We start from the raw sequence: 24,667 nt of genomic DNA on the forward strand, positions 1-24,667 counted from the left end.
AGTGACTGAGGCATGAAGGAAGACACCCTGGAGGAGGTGGCATGTGTGCGCATGATTAGTGTTCGTCCTGGCAACAGGGCCCACGCCAATGAGGAGTGATTTACCTTCCATATGGGCTCCGTGGATCACCTGTGGCTGACAGGCTGACTCTGGGCATCACCTCCAAATGTGCACACATGTAAAATTCATCTTGCCAGTTCCTAGTCTTTCCAGACCTGGGGAGCAGGGCTTAGAAAGCACAGCCTGATCTACAGGAACTAGCATTTCAGGCCCTGGGACTGAGAAATGTGGAGGGTGATTGCCTCCCCAGCCCCCTTCCGTGGCCCCCCTCCCCCCAGCGAGGCTCAGATGACCTCCGTAGCTATTGTGGCCTCTGTGGCTGCCTGACAGGACCCCCGCCTGCCTCTCCAGAGTCTCCTGGGGTCTCTTCCTCCCACTCCTTCTGTCCCTTTCATCTCCTCTGCCTGGCACACCCCCTCCATCCCATCCCCCACTTTGTCCTGCTGACATCTTGTCCTCTGCTCTCAGTTCGAGCATGACTCCGCTTTGGGCGACTTCCCTGACTCCTCCCCGTGAGGTCATTACACATGGCCATTTGAATATATTTCTAGGCACTTTTCCTACTTATCACAGTTTGTAATCATATCTGTTTGTGTGAGCACTTGACTAAAGTGGGCTGCCCTTTCTAGTTTGCAAAGAGGGGCCTGTCTTGGTCATCGGTGTATCCTCTGTTTTGTGTTTGGTTTTTTAAAAATACTACCTGGTGCAGAGTAAACTCTTTATCAATATCTGTTAAATGAATGAATAAATGATCGTATATTTAGGAGTGCCCCAGGCCTTCTTAAGGAAATGACAGACTTTCTGTGCAAAGTGGCCGGTAGACTTCACCTCCTTCCTGAGGAGAGAAAGCAGGTGCAGGTGCTGGCAGGCGGGAGCAGTCAGAGGGGTCAGGATTGGGCCGAATGCCTGGAGAGGTGCCTCTTCCCAGCTCACAGTCCTCCATTCCGAGTCTCTGGGTCACCAAGACAGCCTGGACACTCTCCCGGGCTCCGCCCATGGTCCTGTGGCTGACTGTCGGAAGGCCAGAGTGGGACGTGGTGAGCCTTCCTTCTGGGAGACTCAGAGCAGGCCCCAGCGTGGCTGCCTGTGCTGAAGAATGCGCGGTGTCCTGGGGGGGCGCTGGTCCTCCAAGGACCCCCAGTGCATGCACTTGAGTCAGCATGTGCCCTGAGCCTTAACTCTGTGCCAGGGTCTCCCTGGTGACCGGACAGTGACCTTGCCCACAGGAGCCCTCAGCCAAGCCATCTCCTCAGAGCTTCCTCAGTGGAGGTACAGCTCTGCCTTTCCAGAGCTCTGAGCTGTGCACAGAGCCCAGCCTGTGAAGCCCATGGGAGAGGATATCAGCGTGAGGACCGGCTGGCTGCCAGGGAGAGGCCTCCTCCAGGGGCAGAGATGTGGAGTGTCTGAGGGGGCAGCCTGAGTGGGAGGGAAGAGGTGGGCACTGCCCAAGGGGGCTCAGCAGGGAGAAGCCTTGGCAGGAGACGTCAGGAGCTGGCAGATAGGAAGGAGCCTTTAATAGGGTCTGGCTGGTAGGATGGCGGCTGGGGACTATAAGTGAAGTTGGTGACCAGGGAAAAGTCTCCTAAAGTGGACGTGGTCTCTCTGACAGGGAGAGACTCAGTGGGAGCACTGGGGACCCAGGCCAAGGTCAAGCTTTGGCAAGAGTGACTGGGGCCAGGATAAGTGGCCAGAGCAATAGCCGAGGAGGAGCCAGCTGAGCCTCCTTCCCGCGTGTGTGTGTGTGTGTGTGTGTGTGTGTGTGTGTGTAGACACAGGCTGGGCCATGAGCTCCCACATCCTGCTAGTCTGGGTGCCCTTGTGGGAATGATCCCCATGGATATAGGCCGTGACGAGAGAGGGGTCTCCGAGGATGATGTCCCGTGGGCAGGAGCAGGGACCTGTCTCGTGGAAGGCCAGTGTCACAGGCTTCCAGGGGAGGGCCTCAGGCTTTAGACTGGGGGACATCAATCAGAGAGACCTGCTCCCTCCTTGGCCCACACATTGGGGTGTCTGGTCATTCAGTCTACAGCCAAGCTTAGGTATCCTCTTGGGTCAAAATTGATCTGGGATCCATTTTCTCAGGGGCGTCCCAAGCCACCTCTAAAGGCCCTTCCTGTCGAGGATGCTGAGGTGCTCTGAGCTTTCAGCCGCCACAGGGGACTCTGAAAGGCCAGCACTCATGTGAATACCCAAAGCTGGTGTCTTTGTTCAAATGTCAGAGCCTGTATTGCAGTTGTCCTGGGTAGGACAGTTGGGGAAACACCAACCTGGGGCAGTGTCTCAGGGACACAATATCCCGCTGCTTCAAGCTCCTTGGTTCAACTTCCTTCCTCACATGGGTGGGGTTTTGACATGATGGATGAAGCCTAGGGTGGCAGTGGACTGGCAGGGTGGGGGGTGGGAGGGGGATTGGGCAAGGCCTTGGGTAAGGGCACCTGCCGGGGAGAGATCTGACACACGCTGGTTTCCCACGGGGGCTTCCCAATGGCAAAGGCAGGCCTCACCTCCGGGCCTGGCTTCCAGCAGTGTCTCTGGGCAGCCCTGCACGAGCAACTCGGTCCCAGAGGGCCCTGGGGAATGATGGCCCTGCAGGCCATTTCCTCACTGGACTCTTTCATCCTCCTTGTTTTCTCTCATTTTGAATGGTTCAAGCCCAAAGCTCACGAAAGATATTTCAACCGTTTAATTTTTAATTGATAATTCGTAGTATTTTCTTTGAAATGTAGGCATCATCACAGTGAAGAGCTAACAATACAGAACCCATAGAGAACTTAATCCTGTGCTTTCTTAGTAATTTACATTTTGTTGAATAGGCAATACATTTAAAGTTCTATAACGAAACAAAACAAAACAAGCATGCTTTGAAAAGTCTCCCTCCCCTTTGCCTCCATCCATTTAGCTCCTACCTCCCTGAATGGGTAACCACTCTAAATGTTTCTCGTGCTGCCTTCCAGAGCCATATATGTGTGTGTGTGTGTATACATATACACACACACACAATGTGTGTAAAGTCTTATTTTCTTCCTTTTTTACACAAAACATTGTATATATATTTTTTGATATATTTATTTATTTTATTTACTTATTTTTGGCTGTGTTGGGTCTTCATTGCTGCGCGCGGGCTACTCTTTGTTGCGGTGCATGGCCTTCTCATTGCCATGGCTTCTCTTGTTGCGGAGCACGGGCTCTAGGGCGCACGGGCTTCAGTAGTTGCAGCACACAGGCTCAGTAGTTGTGGCTCGCAGACTCTAGAGCACAGGCTCAGTAGTTGTGGCACATGAGCTTAGTTGCTCCGCGGCATGTGGGGTCTTCCGGGACCAGGGCTCGAACCCATGTCCCCTGCATTGGCAGGCGGATTCTTAACCACTGCACCACCAGGGAAGCCCAAAACGTTGTATATTATACATGCTGTGCTGCATCTTGTTTATTTATTTTTCATTTAACGATGAATCTTGAAGATCTTTCCATATCAATTCACAGATGGAATCCTCTTTCCTTTTTGTTGCCATGCCGTATTCTACTGTGTGAGCATACCATAACTTATTTAACCAGCTCCTACAAATAAACTCTTGGGTTGTTTCCAGTCTTTTGCTACTAGAACCTTGCATATATATTACTTCCCATATGTGTAAGTCTAACTGTAAAACAATTTCCCAGAGGTACAATTGCTCTGTCAAAGGGAACTTGCATTTGTGATCTTGATAGATTTTATCAAATGGTCCATCACGAGTGTGTGACCGGTAGACTCCCATCAGAATTGTGTGAGAGCATCTGTTTCCTTGCAGCCTTCCTAACACAGTGTTTTGTTGGCTGGTCACATGATGTGGTGGCAGTTGTCCTGGGGAAGGGCGTCAGCTCTGGGACCAAACTATACCTCCAAGGGGATCTTCAGAGCAGGAGAGGCAGTAGCACCTGGTGGTTAAGCCTCTGAGTCAACCCAGGCTCCAGTCCTCAGGCAAATCAGTTAATCTCTCTAGGCCTCAACTTTCTTATCTGAAAAATGGGGGAAATAATGCCATCTACATAGGGTTCATTGCGAGAATTAGATACAATGACACATGCTTCATGCAGGGCCCGGCCTGTGACCGTGGGAAGCTGGCTCTGGCCTAAGCAGCAGGGCAACCTTGGCCAAAGACCCCCGCGTCTGAGCCCCTGTTTGTTTCCTCTCTCATCAGGGGAGGAGCTGGGCTCGTGGGTCTCTCAGGCCCTCTTCCCAATCCAGGGTCTGACATGTCTTCCCCAGCAGCTTGCATGACCTGCACTCACCCCTCCTCTCTCATGCTCATCAAAGGTATTCAGGAGTCTCCTGTGCCGAACGGTCACTCACTGACGGGCAGAGATTTCCTCCGGAAGCAGATGCGGGGAGACCTGTTCACGCAGCAGCAGCTGGAGGTGCTGGACCGCGTGTTTGAGAGGCAGCACTACTCGGACATCTTCACCACTGCAGAGCCCATCAAGCCCGAGCAGGTATGCCCCCGACTCGCTGCCTCCACACCTGCCACCCTCACGCAGGCCTGGGTGACCCACCCAAAGGCATTCAGTGGGGAGTGGGTGAGAGTGCCAGCTTCTACTCAGAGCCGGGTTTCTCGTTCTCCGCCACACCTGGCCAGTGGCAGCATCCCACGAGGTCTGGAGCGTGTGTCTGGGGCTTCTTCAATTGCTTGCCCTGGTGCCTCCTCTCTCTGGCCGGCGGGGGGTTGTGCCGTGTCTGGCTGCTCTGCCAACTGCTGTGGGGTGGTGTCTTTTCCCAGGGCTCTTTGCACAGGGTGGTGTAATGATCTTCTGGGCCACTTGAGGTGGTCTTGGGTCATTATCCTGTCAGTCAGGGTGCAGGTGGAAATATGTAAGCACCGTCTGGCCATAAACCAGGTTATGATGACACTGGTGTGTCCCCTACTGTCAGCCTTCTCGTCACGTTGTCCTGTCATGCTTTTAGAACTGAATCCAAGAGTCTGGAAATAAGGAAGTGTCTCATTGGACAAACTCGCAGCTGGGTCATTTGCAAGAGAGGGAAGGAAGCAGGATGATCCCTTGCTGAGCTGCTCCCTGCTCTAACCTGGGCCGAGAAGCATTCACTGCCTGTGGCTGCAGAGATGACATCAGAAAGGCTCTGCCCAGTGAGAGGCTCTTGGGGCCTGGATAAGGTCCCCCCAGTACCAGATTCGATTCAGGAGACTGTTTCCTGGTGCCCCGTCTGTGACAGGCTTTGGGCTGTATACCTCGCAGGCACGGGCGGCTCAGACTTGGCTCCTGCCTGCCGAGAGCTCCCACCTGGTGGGTGAGTCACAGAGGCCTGTGAGTAGTAACTTTCCCCAGCACTTGCTGGCTGGTCCTGGTGGGGAGGACTGGCCTGCTGAGCTTCCTCTACAGGCTAATTAGATGATGCTTCTGAAGTTTTCCCAAAGAGCCACTCAAAACAGTATAGGCTGCAGCACAGGCTCCTGTGGAGAGAATAGGTACTGGAGGGGACCTTGGACGGGGAGGAGTGAGCAAGGCCTCAGGGACCACCATCCTATGATAGTCTGGCTGTCTCTGTGCAGTTCCTATGAGGGCTCTCACAGACCATCTAGCTACTTTGTTTTCAGATGGGGAAACTGAGGCCCAGAGAGGTAAAGAGACTTGTCTAAGGCCACCCAGCAAGTCACGTATTCACTTAACAAACACTGATGAGTGTTTATTATGTGCAAGGCACGGAGCCAGTCACTAGGTACATGAGTGAACAAGACAGGCTTGGACCTGCCCTCAGGGAGCCTACAGATGTGTAGAAGAATCACAATAAAGAAGGATCACTCAAAGGGTCACGGATCACAGATGTGCTAGGCGCTGAGGAGGGGATGTCTGAGGTGCTCTAAAGGTATAAAGCAGATGCTGAGCCAGCCTGGAGGCCACAAAGGCTTATGCTGAGCCCCAAAGGGATGTGGTGGGGAGAATGTGCCTGGCAGAGGGAATAGCGAGTGCAAAGATCCTGAGGTCGGGGGAGTGTGGCAGGAGTGAGGAATGGAAAGAAAGTGTGGCTGGGCTTCAGGGAATGGGCTGGGGAGGGTGGGAGGAGATTTTGGGGAGCTGGGCCTGGTCTCGTAGACTGTGCTCAGGATTTCAGTCTTTCTCCTGCAAGTTGAGTGACACCTCCTCTGGGAATGACATAGTCATATGTGCTGGTAAGAGCTGATCTCACACGCTCTAGTTCCTGGGCTTCAGGGAGTCTGTTTCCATCACAGGCAGCCTCTCCCACTCAGAGCCCTTCGGAGAGATGGCCGAAGCCACATTCCATCTGACCCAGGAGGAGAAAGAAAAGAAACTCAACCCGGAACCTTCCTTGGATGAGGCCTACATTTCCCTCCAGAATCTGGGAGAAAAGTTACCTGCAAACCTTTGACAATATTACAGAATTTTAGAGCCAGCAGGGACTAAAGAAGCAAGCTATCAAATCCCTCATTTTCTAGAGGTCCAGAGAAAGGATAGGGTTTGTCTCAGGTCACCCAGCAAGCGAGGGCCATACCTCTGCACAAAACCTCTGGCATTTCTATTAAGCCCTTATGTACTTAATTCAGACATCAGGTGTTAGGGATTGGGTTTCCGTGTGTTTCATGTGATTCTCATGGAAACTCAGAGTCTAATCATAGTTCATACAGCGTGGAAGGCCCTGGAAGCCTGGGCAGACTATAGGGCTTCGTATGTGACAGGAGTCCATCCAGGTATCCATTCACTCACTTGCTCAGATGCTCAGATGCTCATTTATCCCGCGTATTTCTTACATGCTGGCTGTGAGCCTGGCACGGTGCCGGCACCCAGGGCAGGGAGGGCAGGATGAATCAGGCATCAGCTCAGCCTCCAGCCACACAGGTGCAGTGTGACATGGATTCAGAAGCTGCAAGGTGGGGGAGAAGGTTCTATGGACCCTGATGAATGGAGATGTTGCCTCTGCTGGGAGCACAGGGAGAAGTCATGCAGGAGGCGACATTAGGGGACAGGTGATTAGGCCCATGTAGAGATGGGCCTCAGGGGAGGAGACCTGAATCACAAACTCTGTTTCTAGCAGTGTGGCCATGCAGTGTCTTTCAGAATGACGCGGACACGCCGAGGGCCTGTCTGACCGTGTGGGTTCTGAGGCAGGGCCTGCCGATAGGATAATGACTGACTCAGTGCTTTCTGGTTAATGAGCTTCACCTCCCCGTAATGGGGTGTAATGAGGAGAGATGGGAGGTGAGGCCACGGGGCTGCCGGGCACACACGCAGGCACTGGACTATGAATGACATACCCTTGCTCCCCACTCCCAGTCACTTTGGACGAATGTCGGCCGAGCAAGGGGCCACAGGCTGGTAAGGGATGCGTCAAGGGTACGGGTTCCTTGAGCCCCTCGTGCCCGCTGGCGGCCTTGCCTTGTGAGCCCAGAGTGCATGGCGGCGGTGCCAGGAAGGGGCCCAGAGCTCTGTCTGCTGATACTGACCTCTCTTCCATTTGTGAACATCTGGTCTCCAAGGTCTAGTGGCAGTTTGTGGGGAAGAAAGATCGTGTGCCGGCCTTGGAGGTGGGGGAGTTTGACTTGAGACCGGCTTCTGCCCGGCGGGGCAAGTCACTTTTTCTCTGGACCTCCTATCTGGGACAGTAGTAATTGTGGTGGTGATAACAGCAGCACAGCAATAGCCTAACAATAGCGGCAGTGATCCTGTACAGTTTTCTAAGGTCTTTCACATCCATCCTCTCATCGGACTCTCCATGTAAATGCCTGCTACACAGGTTAAGCAAGATTTGTGAGCTCCATTTTACAGATTGGGACATTTTTTCCCAGACTGTTCACCCCATTTTCAGGCCCAAAGGGGACTCGTCGAGGATGCAGAGCTGGAATCTGACCTCAAGATCTTTTGTCCATCTTGTGCAAGATGGTTACATGGGCCTCCATGTCCCCAAACAATTCTAGGGGCCAGTTTTCTGACTGGCTGGCTTTCAGAACTGGCCTTTTGCAGCTAGAGTCCGCTGGTCATTGTAGAACCCTCAGATTCTTGCCATAGGCTTGGGTGGTCAAGTCCTCCTTAATCACCCACCCCTAACTGCCTAAGGGAAGAACATTCCTCTTCAGGGCCAGGCTGGAGTCCCACCTGTCACTTCCACGAGCTCAGAGCCCACCCTCACCTGGCTGCTTTTCCTGCCGAGATCTGCCCTGGGTGGGTGGGCCCAGGCTTCTCCCTTTTTTAAATAAATTTATTTATTTATTGGCTACGTTGGGTCTTCATTGCTGTGCTCAGGCTTTTTCTAGTTGTGGCGAGTGGGGGCTACTCTTCGTTGCTGTGTGCGGGCTTCTTACTGCGGTGGCTTCTCTTGTTGCGGAGCACAGGCTCTAGGCTCATGGGCTTCAGTAGTTGTGACACGCAGGCTCAGTAGTTGTGGCTCGCAGGCTCTAGAGCGCAGGCTCAGTAGTTGTGGCGCATGGGCTTAGTTGCTCTGCGGCATGTGGGATCTTCCCGGACCAGGGCTTGAACCTGTGTCCCCTGCATTGGCAGGCGGATTCTTAACCACTGCGCCACCAGGGAAGTTCCAGGCTTCTCCCTTTTATGTGGGAACTTAGTAAACCCTTGTCCCTGGGTGGAAGGAGTTAATATATACACACTCCTGGGGCAATGAAACACTTCCTTTTCAAAATGGTTATTGAAAAAGCAATTCTGTTTTCCCTACATGTGGAGTGAGTAAAAATCACCTTGGAGGAGAAGAGGAAAAAAAAAAAAAAGGAAACAACGGTGGGTGGTATGTGTGCGTGTGTTTCGAACAGTGGCATCTGTTTCAGTAAAAGTCGCATTGACGCTGTGGTGGGTGCTGAGCTCCTGGCAGGAGCTGGTCCCTCCTCTGGCCACCAGGAAGGCCGCCACCAAGCACAGCCTGCCGTATTTACTCTCGGCAGACTATTAACCAACACTAGGCTATTAATCTGGCTTTTGAGCCTTCACTAAAGCCCATAAAAGCTCACAGTTGTCAAATGGAGTTCATTTTAATTTCCTTTCAATCACAGTAAATTATTCAGGTGATAAATCAGCTGGAGCAGCCTCCTGGCTGTAATAGAAACCCTAATTCCTGGCTAATTATCCAGCCCATTGCTGCCAACAGATCAATACGGACGCAAAATGGAACAGGCCCAGGGCCCTCCCTCCCATCGGGCCAGAGACAGAAAGACAGCTGGGGAAGGGGGACGTGCTGCTGACCTCCCAGGAAGTTCAAAGGTCATGGAAGGTTAAACTGGGAGAAGTCCTGTCCCTTGTCTAACAGAGAAGTCACCAGAAATGCCTCCTGCTCTCATAAGCTGCTTTGCCCTCTGAACGGTGGCATTTCTCCAGGCTGGTGGGCCTGGGGCTGAGCATTGCCTACTCTTGTGGGTGTCCTCCTCCTGGGAAGGGGCTGGTTTGTGTTTCTGAGCATGATTGAGCTTGGTCATCAGAGATGGCTTGAACCCTCCCTGAGTCAGAAAAAGGGCTGGGGACTGTGGGGAAAAAGATGAGGTGGTAGACATGCTTTCCTTCTTCAGGGAGCTCCAGGAGAGAGGGTAGGGAGAGAAGGGAGCGAGGAGACAGGTGTGCCAGGCTAAGAATGGGGGAAGGCTTCCTGGAGGAGGTGTCATTCGTGCTGTGCCTTGAGGGATGGGCAGAATCCAGCTCTGTGGAGAAGGTAGAGTTGGTTGGAGAGGGCATTCTAGGCAGAAGGAGCGGCACGGATGAAGGCGTGGAGGAGTGCAAGTACAGCAGGGAACTGCAGGCTGGTCTAGGTGGTTGGAATATGGGCTGAGTGAAATAAAGTCAGAGACAGAGGGGCTGGAGAAGCAGGAGGACCCTAAACCCCAGAGGGCTGGAATGTGGAGGTGAGGAGGTTTGGCTTTGCTTTGGGGGCAGTTGCCCTGAAGGGCCCCGAGTCTGTAGCCTGGACTAGTCTGCTCTCCTGGAAGCAACCTTCAGTGGGGCTCCTGCCTCTTGTCCTGTCCCTGCTGCACTGTTGGCTTTCTCTTCCTGAAGCTCATCCTCACATACTAGCTCCTCGTGGTTTCCCACTGCTCAAAACCTCAATCCCAGCTCTTCATCTCCCGCATGACCCTTCACCACTCCCACAGCCCTCTGCTTGCCTACAAGATGCTCTGGCTGAAGCCGGGCCTAACCCCTCACTACGCCACATGGGCTGGGCTCCTCCTGTCCGAGGGGGCCACAGACGATGGGCTGGCGTGTGCATGTGTGTGCATGCGTGCCTGTGTGTATGCGTGGGCACGGGAACCCCAGGGATGGCTCTGAGCATGCAGGGTGGCAGGGACTGCGGTTATTATTACTTTCTTGGTGTTGTTGTTCTCACTCCAAACTCCTGCTCACTGTTTCTCCAAATGGAACACTCTTTCAGTCTGTTTCTAAATCTATGCAGTCCAGCCCCAGCAGGAGTCCTGCCTGCCCTGGGAGGCCTTCATTGACCCACTTAGCCTGCACTGACTTACCTCTTGTCTGAGTTCATAAACGCACTGTGTTCTAATTATTACTGTAGTAATCGTTGTAGCGACTGTGTATTCATTTCTTACCATGGGCCTGGCTCTGTTCTGAGGAGAACGCTTCTAGCCCCATCTCATTCCAAAGTCACAGAGCTCCTATTATCCCCACTGTGCAGACAGGACGGCTGAGGCTTGGTGAGATCAGTGCAATGACTCAGCCACAGGGCACAGTAAGTGTGGAGCCAAGTCGGAAGCCAGGTCCAGAGTCCAGGCTGGTAGCCACTGGGTTACCCCCAGTTGTAGCACAATCAGGCTGTCCACTGATTCTTCTGGGTGGGCGGTGTCCTACAGATACACCCTGAGGGTCCAGTCGGCTCACCCTGGGAGCTGTGCATGAATTAGGAAGTGCTGGGTCTGCCCGCAAACCAAGGTGGTCTCTGGAGGTATGAACCAAAGTCGGGGCAGTGACTGTCCCCTTCTACTCTGTGCTAGCTGTGCTCCTCTCTCCCTGCCCTTCCCCTCGTAGGGCTGTGCTCAGGGCCAGGCTCCTCCACTGCAGACAAAATAGAGTTTGCTCAGAAGAGGTGATTAAAAATCTTACCTAGGGGCTTCCCTGGTGGCGCAGTGGTTGAGAGTCCGCCTGCCGATGTAGGGGACACGGGTTCGTGCCCCAGTCCGGGAGGATCCCACGTGCCGCGGAATGGCTGGGCCCGTGAGCCATGGCCGCTGAGCCTGTGCGTCCGGAGCCTGTGCTCCACAACAGGAGAGGCCACAACAGTGAGAGGCCCGCGTACCACAAAAAAAAAAAAAAAAAAAAATCTTTGAGGGATGACTGGAGAAATTAGGGCTGTTTGGTATGAAGAAGGGAAGACTTGGGGGTGTGAGCAGGGAAGGAAACAAGCTAAGAGAACTTTCTAATAGCCCAAGCTTCCTCACAGTGGAGTGGGCTTCCTTGGGAAGTAGTGAGCTTCCCGTCACTGGAGGAATATAAGGAGAATCTATCCTTTTTCATATATGCTGTATTAAAAGTTTAAGAATCCACAGAGATGGGAGATTGGGATGGATATATACACACTACTATATATAAAATAGATAACTAATAAGGACCTACTGTATAGCACAGGGAACTCTACTCAATACTATGTAATGACCTATATGGGAAAGAATCTAAAAAAAGAGTGGATATAACTCGTAGGGCTGTGCTCAGGGCCAGGCTCCTCCACTGCAGACAAAATAGAGTTTGCTCAGAAGAGGTGATTAAAAATCTTACCTAGGGGCTTCCCTGGCGGCGCAGTGGTTGAGAGTCCGCCTGCTGATGCAGGGGACACGGGTTCGTGCCCCGGTCCGGGAAGCTCCCACATGCCGCAGAGCGGCTGGGCCCGTGAGCCATGGCTGCTGAGCCTGTGCGTCCGTAGCCTGTGCTCCGCAAAGGGAGAGGCCACAATAGTGAGAGGCCCGCGTACGGCGAAAAAAAAAACAACCCCCCCCCCCCGATAAACTTTCACATAGCCTTCTTGCTCCCAGCGACCCTAAGAGGTAGAGTGTATGCAGTATAATCTTCATGTGGCAGATGAGGAAACTGAGGCAGAGACAGATTAAAGTAACATGCCCCAAATGATGTACCTAGTAAGACTGCCACATTCCCTGCTTCCTGCCTTTTGTGGGTGTAGACAGTTCTCTGGAGTCAGCTCCCTGACCCCTGCAGGTGTAGACATCTGAGTGACTGATTTCATTCAGCAAATATTTATGGAGTACCTGCTCTGTGCCAAGTACTGCGCTAAGTGCTGAGGACACAGCAGCAACAAAGATGTGGTTCCTAGAATTTACCCAATAGCAATGGAGACAGATTCTTTTTTTTAATAAACTTATTTATTGGCTGCATTGGGTCCTCGTTGCTGCGTGCAGGCTTTCTCCAGTTGCGGTGAGCGGGGGCTACTCTTCCTTGCAGTGCGTGGGCTTCTCATTGCAGTGGCTTCTCTTGTTGCGGAGCACGGGCTCTAGGCACACGGGCTTCAGTAGTTGTGGTACGTGGGCTCAGTAGTTGTGGCTCGCGGGCTCTAGAGCGCAGGCTCAGTAGTTGTGGTGCATGGGCTTAGTTGCTCCGCGGCATGGGGGATCTTCCTGGACCAGGGCTCGAACCCGTGTCCCTGCATTGGCAGGCAGATTCTTAACCACTGCGCCACCAGGGAAGTCCTGGAGACAGATTTTAGCAAAAGAATTATGCCAGTAAAAACAGTTTATCATTACCAGTAACTACAGAACATGATGGGTGCTGTGAAGAGACAGAGCAGGGTGTGCTGAGAGTAAAGAGTGGGACCTCATTTAGATGGGAGGTCAGGAATGTCTATCTGAGGATGGTGCCTTTGAGCTCAAGATAGGGAAGGGTGGTGGGAACAGTGTCCCAGGCAGAAGGAACAGCCTGAATGAAGACCTGAGCCTGGAAAGTAACCAAAAGATGTCCCGTGGGTAAGCATGGTATGTGGTATGTGGTACAGTCAGGGAGGTGGTGGGGGACGGCTGTGAGGGGACTTGCGGACCAGGGCCAGGGGCTTGGGTTTTATCGTGAAAGTAAGGAGAAGCCTCTGCAAGATTTTAATCCAGGGACTAGCAGGATCTAATCCAATATGGATTAGAAGATTATTCTGGCTGCTGTGAGGAGACTTGGAGTGTTGGTAGGCTATTGCCAAGGTGCAGACAATGTCACTGCATCCCTGGAAATCGTTGCTGCCCTGTCTGGGGCTGACCTTCTCTCCAGTCCATGGCAGCGCCCATGAGAGGAGCTAGAGGAGGGTGGAGAGAGTGGTAGTGGCAGGAGAAGGGCAAGAATTCTCTACCCAGTTCTTCCCAGGATGAGAGGGGCTAGAATCCTGAACACTGAGATACTTAAGCGAGATTTAACTTGGATATCATCTTGCCTTTGAAATGAGATAATGACAAGTCTTATGCTGGAATTCTTGCTTCCTAGATCTCTAGAGGTACTGGGTGCCTCTATACCAGCCATACTGTCCCTTATCCTTCTACTGTCATCATCTCAAAGTGACCCAAGGGTGAAAATTACATGGACTATGTGGGATCTCAGCTTTGCTCTGAGGATCTTGCCCGAAGAGGCCCAATTTTCTGCCCAAGAAAAATCATGCCTGTTTTGCAAGACTGGGGAATGTTTGAGGGAACACTGAGGAAGTTGCCATAGTGTAAAAGCATGGGATGGACCGCTGGGCTTTCATAATGGCTCTTGGGCTAGTCACTTCTCTCTGGGTCATGGTTTCTGCATTTGGGGTGGGGGATTAGCCTGTGTCATCCTTGAGACGCATTCTAGCTCTAACATTCTGTGAGAGCTAAAACAAATTGGGAATTCATCTCTTATTTTTTTTTTATGGTTTTCATTAAAGTTTTTTTTTTAACATCTTTATGGGGTATAATTGCTTTACAATGGTGTGTTAGTTTCTGCTTTGTAACAAAGTGAATCAGTTATACATATATGTATGTTCCCTCATCTCTTATTTTTATTTTGACTTGTTTACATTTTGTTTTTCCTGTCTGTTCCACTCTTTTAGATGACAGGCAAATTCTGTATATGTGGGGTTTAAAGATTACAAGTGAATTGTCAAAGAGCTGCCGGCACCTTGCTGGGTTGTTCTTTCATTCATTTATTCATTCATTCATCCAAGAAACTGTTACAGATGTGCCATGTCAGTGACATTGACCACCTGTACTGTGCTGTGTGGCATTAAGTAACAGCAATAGATGTAGCCAAAGGTACTATGTGAAAACTGATTTTTGGGTAGAGATATTTCCCCCTAAACAATGCTAACCAATACTTGCAATAAAGAAAGACAAAAACGCTAGCAGAATAGGTAATTCCAGTCCTACAGCTTATTTGTCTTGAGAGTGCACCACAAGTTTGGCTTAAGGAATTTGGCTATTCACAAAGCTCTTTAAAAAAATGCAAACATTGGGCTTTCCTGGTGGTGCAGTGGTTGAGAGTCCGCCTGCCGATGCTAGGGGACACGGGTTTGTGCCCCAGTCCAGGAAGATCCCACATGCCGCGGAGCGACTGGGCCCGTGAGCCATGGCCGCTGAGCCTGTGCATCTGGAGCCTGTGCTCCGCAAAGGGAGAGGCCACAACAGTGAGAGGCCCGTGTACAGCAAAAAAAAAAAAAAAAAAAAGAGCAAACATTATTTTGTAAATTACAAAAACCAAAAAAACCTCCATAGAATTTTTCGTTCCGATAACAAGGTCTGACCTATCCCATCTTAAACAATAGAAATACTGGATCAAGTATAACAATGAAAAAAATATATATCTAAATACCTAAATACATATATATATATATGTCTTTGAGGTTTAAATAAAGAGAGCGAAATCCTCTGGCGCTGGAAATTTAGAAGGAACTCAGAGCCAGAATTCTACATGCATGAGCTAATGTCCCAGCGGCCCAGGATATTGTTCCTAGTGAACAGGGGCTGGAGTTTTGATGCTGGTGTTAAGACAGAAGATACACTCTTAGACCTATGTAATATGGGAGTTGAAACTGAAACTCTTGCTAAAAACTTGAAACCTGGAAGGACCATATTTTCCATGAAATGAACAGTAGGCTGAGGGAAGCAGCAAGGAAACTTGATTCTGTATGAGACTCAGGGGAGAACCAAAGTTTCCTATGACAAGTTGAAATCCAACTATGGCACATACAGGTGTTGCATCTCACTTTATATTACTCGCAAGAAACCCAAGAAGAGAAATTAATATAAAAACTGGGCTCATGTCAGTGAAATTCTTGAGATGCCGAGCAGAAGCACATGAAAAGTTCTCATCTGGATACTTTCACAGTCCATTACGTATGATGTGCCTACAGAGTTAATGTTAATTACTGAAGATGAGCTCACAATTAAAAAATTGCAAACCACAGAAGGGCAAGTCAGGAGACATAACCAGGAAAATTAGTACTCCAAGAACCTAAAATACCAGGCAATCTGAAAGAGACAATAAAATGACTAAAGAGATGAAAAAAGGACTAGAAACATTAAAAAAGAACAAAACAACATGAAAAAAGAATAAGCAGATTAGGAAAAGAACCAAATAAATTCTCTAAAAATAAAAAATTTTGTCATCAAAGTTAAAAATTCAATTGATGGGTTAAATAACAGGGTAAGACACAGCTGAATAGAAAATTAGTGATTTGGGAGACAGAACTGAGGAATTTGTCAGGAATGCAGTATAGAAATCTAAAGAGTTGGGAAATATGAAAGAGAGGGTAAGAGATAAAACACTATTTCATGAGAAGGTCCAATATACATCTAATAGTTGCTCTGGAAAAGTAAATAGAAAAAACAGAGATGAGGCAACATTCGAAAAAATAACAGTTAAGGAACTTATAGAACTGTTGCAAGACACGTCATTAGATTGAGGAAGCATACTAAATCCCACACAAGTTGAATAACAATAAATGCACATCTAGGCAAAGCTATAGTAAAATTGAAGAACATCAAAGACAAAGAGAAAATTAAAAGCAACCAGAGAGAAAGTATAACTTTTAGATTGACAGGATACTTTTTAAAGCATCAATAGAAGTCAGAAGACAATAGAAAATGTCTTCAAATGTTAAGAGATAATAACAATTGATATATCCTCAGATAAATGATCATTTAATAACAAAGGAAAATAAAAACATTTTAAGACAAAGGAGAGTTTACCACTTACACACTCTTGCTGAGCTGCTAAACAATGTACTTCAGTAAGAAGGATATGAGAGACTTCCAGTTTTGGCTCTGATGTATAAAGAACTTGGGAGTCATCATTCCCATATTTGCAACAAGAAATAAAGCTGAGCAAACTGAACAACAACTATTCTCGACCCATCAGAGAATTAAGGTTGCAGGGCAAACAGCTACAGCAAAATCTGGAAAGACAGGAGAATACAGAGAGTTACAGCTAAGATCTGCCAGATTAACATAAAACCTCATACTAAAGGCCTATTTACCTCAGTTTCTGTACCCTGTCTGTACATGGTGTCCAGCTTTCAAAAGAAGTTAGGCAAGAAAAAAACACAGTCTGAAGAGACAAAGTAAGCATCAGAACCGGACTCAGCTATGACAGAGATTTGAGAATTATTAGACAGGGAATTTAAAATAACTATGATTGATATGTTTAGGGCTCTACTGGAAAAAGTAGACAGCATGGAAGAACAGATTGACACTGTAAACAGAGAGATGGAAACGCTAAGAAAGAATTAAAAAGATGCTAGAAATTTAAAAAAATACAGTGACAAAAATAAAGAAGCCCTTTGATGGGTTCATCCATAGATTGGACACAGTCAAGTAAGGAGTCAGTAAACTTGAAGACATTTCAAAAGAAACTTCCCAAAATGAAATACAAAAGAAAAAAAAAAAGAGTGAAAAAGCAAAGGCAGGGGTGGGATGAGTCAGGAGATTGGGATTGACACATATACACTAATATGTATAAAATAGATGACTAATTAGAACCTGCTGTATAGCACAGGGAATCTATGTAGTGCTCTGTGGTGACCTAAATGGGAAGGAAATCCAAACAAGAGGAGATATATGTATACATATGGCTGATTCACTTCACTGTACAGTAGAAACTAACACAACATTGTAAAACAACTATACCCCAATAAAAATAAAAAAAGAAAAAGAAAAAGCAAAGGCACAAACCAAAAACCAGAACAGAACACAATCCAAGAATTATGGGATAATTTTGAGAGGAGTAACATGTGCATAATTGGAATATCAGAGGGAGAAAAGAGAATGAAGAAGAAATATTTCAAGCAGTAATGGCCAAGAACTTTCCAAAATTCAGTCAGATAATCAAACCACAGATGTGGGAAATTCAGAAAATGCCAAGCAGTAGGTGTAAATATCAAAATATTTAAACCTACACATATTGTTTTCAAACATCAGAAAACCTAAGACAGAGAAAAACCTTGAAAGAAGCTGGAGGGGGAAAAACACCTTACGTAAAGAAGAACAAGGATAAGAGTCACAGTGGATTTCATGTCAGAAACCATGTAAACAGGAAGAGAGTGGAGTGAAATATTTAAAGCACTGAAAGGAAAACCCCACCAACATAGAACTCGATATCTTGGAAAATTGTACCCCCAAAATGAAGGAAAAATGAAGACTTTCTGTCAAACAGAAATGGAGTGAATTCATGACTAGCAGACCTATCTTGCAAGAAATGTTAAAAAAAATTTTTTTTAGGGAGAAGGAAAATGATATAGGTCAGAAATTCAGATCTACAAAAAATAAAAAGGAGGGGAGTCAGAGAAGGAATAAATGAAGATAAAAATTCTTTGATTTTTCTTATTTTTAATTGATCTAAAAGGAAACTGTTTAAAGTAAAAATGTAACAATGTATCCATATGGTTATTACATATGGATAAGTGAAATGAATGACAGTAATGTCACAAGGGACAGGAAGGGGGAATTGGGAGTACTCTGTTAGAAGGTAACTGTCCTACAATTTAAGAAGTACAATGTTATTTGAAGGTGAATTTAGATTAATTATAAATGTACACTGAAAACTCTAGGGCAACCACTAAAACTATTTTTTTTGACTTAAAAATCTTTTTAAAATTGTGATAAAAAACACATAATGTAAAAATTACCCTCTTAACCATATTTAAGTGTATGGTTCAGTAGTGCTAAGTAGATAAAATGGAATCATATGGCATATTTAATTAAATCCAGAGAAAGAAAAAAAAAACAGGGAAAAAAGAAATAAAGAACAAGTTCAATAAATAGAAAACATTTACAAACATACTAGATATTAATCCAACTATATTAATAATTGCTTTCAATGTTAATGGTCTAAGTGTACCCATTAAAAGAGTGCATTAAAAAAAACAAACCACAAGATCCAACTGTATGCTGCCTATGAGAAGGATATGAAATACAGAAGGAAAGAATGGAATTTAAGAAGCAATGGTAACCAAATAACTGATAAACAAAGGATAATTTAAATAACTGTTGATTATAAACATAATGACTAGTTTGGGGGATTTAAAAACAAACTAAAAAAAGACAATAATAATATATAAGATTGGGGGTAGGCTGCTCTGAGTTAAAAATTCTAAGATCCTTGTATTACTCAGGTGGAGGATAGATATATTGATCAACTGTGAATTTGGGTATGTCAGGGATGCAGGTGAGCAAATTAAGGGTCATCATTAAAGGCATAGTAGTGGAATGTATAACTTCGGAACCATAAGAGGCAAAGAGATATATAGAGTACTCAGTAAGCCCAAGAGAAGACAGGGGAGAGGAAGAAAGAAGCAAAGAAAAAGCATGGTCAGTTAAAAATACAAAATTAGATAGTAGATGGTAGAAATAAAAATATTTGAGTAGTCCCAATAAATATAAGACTGAATTTGTTAGATAATACAGAGGTTATAAAAAATAACCAAAACTCAGAAATATGCTGTTTATAGGAATTGACCTAAAACAAAATGGTACTGAAAGGTTGCGAGTAAGGAGATAGGAAAACTAAATAAAATATGATAGAGTAATATCACTCTCAGATGAAATTAAGGCCCAATGTATCCTCAAAGACAAAAAGGATAATTACTCAATGATAAGAAGAAAATGATATAGCAATCTTGAACCTGTATATACTAAGCAACAGAATCTCAAAATATTTAAAGCAAAAATTGTCAATGAACAAAGGGAAAAAAATCCCATAATATTTTTTGGAGACTTTAACATACCCCTCTTATTAATGGATATATCAAGCTGACAAAAAATTGGCAAGGACATTTGTAAGTTTTGCACAACAAAATTAACAAGCTTGATCAAATAGACAAACGAAAGCCAACAATTCGAGAGTACAGGTGCTTTTCAAACACATGGAAGAACACTTACAGAGATGGACTGTGTGTTGGTTGTGAAAGCGAATCTCAGCAATACACCAAATCCACATGATAGACCATGTTCTTGATCGCAGTGCATTAAAATTACAAAATAATAGTCTAAAGCAAATTACGGCTTCCAATCTTCTCTATGTTTGAAAGTTAAAAAACAAAATTAATTTTCTGAAAAAATCCGTAGGTCAAAAAAGAAATCCTAATTGAAATTACAAAATATTAGAACTGAACAACCAAAACCAAAAAACAGCACTACCTATAAAAACTTGTGCAATAAAGCTAAAGTGGTACTTAGAGGGAAATGCATAGCTTTAAATGCATTAATTTAAAAAAGAGGATAAAAGAGTAATGAGTTAGCATTCAACTCAAGAAGTTAGAAAAAGAGCAGAAGATTAAATTCCAATTTGGTAAAGCAGAAGTAACACATATGAGTTGCAAAAAAATTCGAACAATACAGAATCATGCTAAGTAGAGGTGAAAGACCCTCTTCCTACTTCTTGCCTAATCTGTGTCTCAGGGAGCCAGCGTTAACTAATGATAGAAGAGTTTCTAGACTTGTATGTATGGCTATGGGTGAATAGTTCTAGCTATAGTAAGAGTGAGTAGACCTCGGCGTAGGAATGGTTCAGTGGTTTCATAAATAATAACCTCCTAGTTATAAAAGTAAAATTTCAGAAAACCATGGCAAGTGGACATGAAGATTAACAGAAGCACTGGTGAGAAAAATCTAGGGGTTTTAGCTGTCTGTGAACTTAGACATAGCTGCCAGTGAATGTGAACTCTTCTGTGTTGGTCAGGCCACACCTGTGATGTGGGATTCCAGGTGAGTGCCTCCCCTTAAGAACGATGTTGACTAATTGGAAGATGACCAGAGGAGGTGACCAGGTTGGGGAAGTGACTACACCTCTAACATTTACTAAGCACTTAGTATGTGCCAGGAAACTGTGCTGAAATCTTTATGTAGCTCCTTACTCTATGCTTTATGAAGTGGGTGGTGTGGAATTATTCCCATTTTACAGGTAAGAAAACTGAGTGGAGAGAGGACAACTTGTCCCAAGACCCATAGGTAGAAACATTTGGAGCCAGATACTGAAGCCAGGCAGTCAGAGTCCAGGGCCTGTGCTTTGAACCACTATTTATCCTGCCCCCACTTACACCACCCTGCTTCCCCATCCCTTAAACCTGTCTTGTGAGGTACTTGTGGAGGAAGTGGAACTTGCCTGGAGAAGGGAAAACTCACTGGATATACAAGAGTGTAATCTTATCTCAGAGGGGTTCCCATGGAGGAGAAGACTTATTTGTGGCTCCAGGGGGCAGACCTAGGACCTAGAGGAAATTAGAGACGGGCAGCTTTCAACCCAGTCGAAGGAAACTTTTCAAACAGGCAGAACTGCACACATGTGGATTGGTTGTGGGTTTCCTGTCACTGGGAGTGCCTGGCCTGGGCAGTGTGGCCTCTTGGAAGGAAGGCTGAAGAAAGTCTTCAAGCATTGGAGAGGGGCTTGGAAGAGATGACCAGTAGTTTCCTCTCCAGTTCAGAGCTTTGGCATTCTGTGACAGATGGGGTTGTCTTTCCTCTCTTCTATTTTGGAGAAAAGATGGATTTATTGACCTTTTCCTGATGTCTTGGCTGTTAAGCACAACAGAATGAATTTATTGAAGACCATCACATAGAACAACTCAGTGTCAGTGCTTTTTTAAGAGGATATGGCCATTCCAGGGTCGAGGTAAGGGAATTGGTGATGTTATTACCATTTCAGTCCACCAAAAGGGCAGATAACTTTATCCACCTGTTGTAATTTCTGCGGGTTCCTGGCAAGAGCCGGCTCATCAGGAGGAGGGTGTGAAAGGAAGATGATGAGAGGCTGTACTTGGAAGGAGCTTAGCGGGTGAGGACTTGGAGGTGGACCTCCAGATGACAGGATAAGGTCTTACCTGTGGCCATCCATGGGGCTGGGCAGGGGGTTGGAGATCAAGACCAATGGAGTCAAAGAGGTGTGCTCAGTGAGGTCAAGGGCAGGTGAAGATGATGGTGGGAGGGCCCCAGGAAGGGGTCATCTGTCAGGAGGGATGCAGGCAGTCCACTAACAGTGTGGAGGGACTGGCTTGGGCCCACTGGTGGGGTTCTGAGGAGGAGATGGTGTGGCAGGATGGTGTCGGGGAGCAGTGGCCTGGGATTGGCGCTGGGGAACAGTGAGTGTGCAGACCCCTCTGCCTCTCCTAGGAAGTCGCTGCAAGAGGAGGGAGGCGTGCTTTCCACTGGGGCGGAAGTCAGGGACCCACATCTGCGGGACCCCTGGGGGAGGTACAGTGTTGTGGTTAAGAGCACAGGCTTCTGAAGCAGCTGCTCGTGACTTCACAACCTGTTAAGTTACGTTTTTTTTTTTTTTTTTTTTTGAGCCTGGGGAGATTCTGGTAATAAGTGATGGAGGTTTACCTCTAGAGTCTGTGTGATTATTTCTTTATTCCTGGACTTGAGCACGCTGGGCACTATCACTTAGACAAACATTAGCTTTTCTTCCTTTGTGTGCAAAGTTACTATTTTAAACCTATTTGGCTTTACCACTGCTTTTACCTCAGTTTTCTCATATCATGGGATAATAACAGTTCTTGTGTCATTTTGGTTGTACACATTAAATGAGGTGAATGTCAAAAGGGCTTAGCAGAGGGTCCAGCTCATAATAGACACTGGGTCAATGTTACTTCTATTGTTGTTGTTGTTATTATCATTTTCATCAAGGAGCATTTGTCACAGCTGAGGTTCCACAGGGCAGAGAGACAGGGTCATGGTGGGAAAGGGACCAGGGCTGGATGGACAGGAGGGGAGTTTGAGAGGAGGCAGAGAGACGGGGATGCCGGGTGGGAGGGATGAGAGACGGACCAGACGCAGTGGTAGAGCATTTGCAGGAGTTGCTGGGAACTTTCTCCTTCCCAGGCGTTCCCTGTTTTCACTGTTTGCCTGGCTACAGATTACACAGCAAATGAGTTTAAGCTTTGAGGGGAAAATACTATTAAAGTAATCAAAACAATTTGTATCACTTTTAGAACTTCTGCCTGAGGAGCTAAGAAACCTCCGTAATAAATTATTAATTCTGGGTTGTGTTATAAGAATCTTCCCCTACAAACAAGCAAATTAATATTTTCCTTTTGGTACAACAGAGGAATTCTCCAGTCCCCTAGATCTGTCTTGAAGGGAGAACAGGGTATTCCAACCCAGACTCTGGTACTTCTGAGCTTGTGAATGTCCCTTCTGGCAGGAGGAGCTGGGACCGCCAGCGCCTGTGATCGGGATCTCGGGGACGCCTGCCCCTCCCTGTCATGCTCAGCTTGTCTGGGAACTCAGGCAGCACTGCACTGGTCACCCAGGCTGGCCACAGGCAAGGTGGTTCAGAGTGAGGGCTCTGGAGTTCGCCTGGTTCTGGGACCTGGGGCCTGTACCTACTGGCTGTGTGATCTTGATCACGTTGCCCAACCTCACTGAGCCTCAGTTTCCCCATCCACAAGAGGAAGATGGGGATGTTAGTGTGCCAGAGTTGGTGTGAGGATAGAACGGGAGGCTCATGTGTGCAACGTCTTGGATGGCTCTTGGCACATAGGAACACTCAATAGGTGTTATTTATCCTTATTATTTACATGCTCAGAGAATGCCTGAATGATACAGACAAGGCTCCTATCCCTACAGAGCTATAGTCAGGGGGCTGCACAGGAAGCGGGTGGGGAGGAGTTTGAGTAAGAGGGTGCTGGAAGGAGAAGAGGAAGAGTGAAAGCACAGAGTCCTGTGCATGTATAGTCTGGGGAAGGGGCAGTAGTTTCAGGTGGCTAGAAAATGAGGGCTACATCTGATGACTTTGAAAAGCCTGTTTTAAAACACACACGCACACACACACACACACATGCGTGCACACACACACAGAGTACAATATAATATGGCATGTAAATAATACTATAATATCTGGACAGTGCATATGGTTCAATACTTCGTATTATCTCATTTAATTCTCATAACAAACCCTTCTAGCTTGGTGTTTATTTTCATTTAAAATATAAGGAAACTGAAGGGATGCTACTTGATATACAGCAAGGTTTAAAATTTTTACATTACATTTGATTGGCAAGACACATGCAGTAGGTTTGGTTACACAGTGTGATTTTTGTCTTTTCAACTTAAGCGCTCATCACTTTCGGATGTTGTGGTATGAGGATTGGTGGGGGGGGTGGATAGGGCTGTGTCTGGAGCTGCTGGGAAGGGGATTATTGCTCCCCTGTGGGACACTCTTTTAGGAATAGGTGTATTAATTTATACAGATTGTTCTCAACGAATTCATTTATGAACAGCATCTGGCTGTTAAATTATAGCACATGGAATAAATCTGGAGAAATCCTGTGCCGTCTCTGCCCTGTGGACAGCACTATAGATTCTCTTGCTACTATCTTTTTCTGGGCTTCTGATCCTCTTTGGAAGGGACATTTAGGTAACCATTTCCCTCCTGTTTTGGCTCTGGGCATGGCTGACATCATTTATTCTTTGTGGTTTGGGAGGTTAGGAGCTGAGAAACAGAAAGTGGGCTGTGGGGCTTTCAGATTCTGTTGGGGACTTGCCTATTGGTAATAAGTTGTCTCAAGTGTCTCCTGGGGATGCCTCATAGCTCACCAGTGACTTCCTAATATCGTAAAATGGACTCTCACCCCAAAGAGCCTGGTGAGGCTGTGACCTATCACCAACACCTGGTTTCCCCTTCTGTTATCCAGTTAACACGTTTAATCCCTTCAGCAGCCCTGTGAGACGGGAACTTCTATTATCTTAATTTTACAGATGAGGAAACTGAGGAACAAAATGACAAAGTAACTTTCGCAAGGTCACGCGGCCGTTGGGTGGTGGTACTGGGATTTGAAAACAGGCTCTTCTGTCTTCAAGAGTTGCCCAAACAATTGGACCAGCTGATCCAACCTGCCTGAAAGAACGGCTGTAGGCCAAGTATTCTAAAATAAAAGTTACTGTTTTTAGGACCTGTTTCCCATGTTTGAACAGATTTATAAATAGCAATCCCTTTTAACAAGCTACTTGTTTTGGTTATCTTGGAATCGATTTCATCCTAGAAGGTAATAGAAGTGGCATTGATCAAAGCTAGTTGTCCAAAGGGAGTTTTATTTCCTTTATTTTTTAATGACAGAGATGGGAGTGGCTACACCTGCCCCAGATATCTTCTGGGACATAACCCTTGTGACAGTGCTAAGTGGAGGAGAACTGTGGGGTCTCCATCATCAAGATATCTCTGTGTT

The 24,667-nt window shown here is 46.9% G+C and overlaps 1 protein-coding gene across 1 annotated transcript in view; it reads left to right on the forward strand.

Annotated features, from left to right (window-relative positions):
• PAX5 (paired box 5) overlaps positions 1–24,667 on the forward strand; it is a 165,481-nt gene that overhangs the window by 40,389 nt on the left and 100,425 nt on the right. The window contains exon 4 of the mRNA XM_060013382.2: positions 4,352–4,527. Coding sequence (XP_059869365.2) covers positions 4,352–4,527 — 176 coding nt within the window. The remainder of the gene's footprint in view (positions 1–4,351; positions 4,528–24,667) is intronic.

The sequence above is a fragment of the Delphinus delphis genome, chromosome 6 (genome assembly GCF_949987515.2).
Source record: "Delphinus delphis chromosome 6, mDelDel1.2, whole genome shotgun sequence".
NCBI lineage: Eukaryota > Metazoa > Chordata > Mammalia > Artiodactyla > Delphinidae > Delphinus > Delphinus delphis.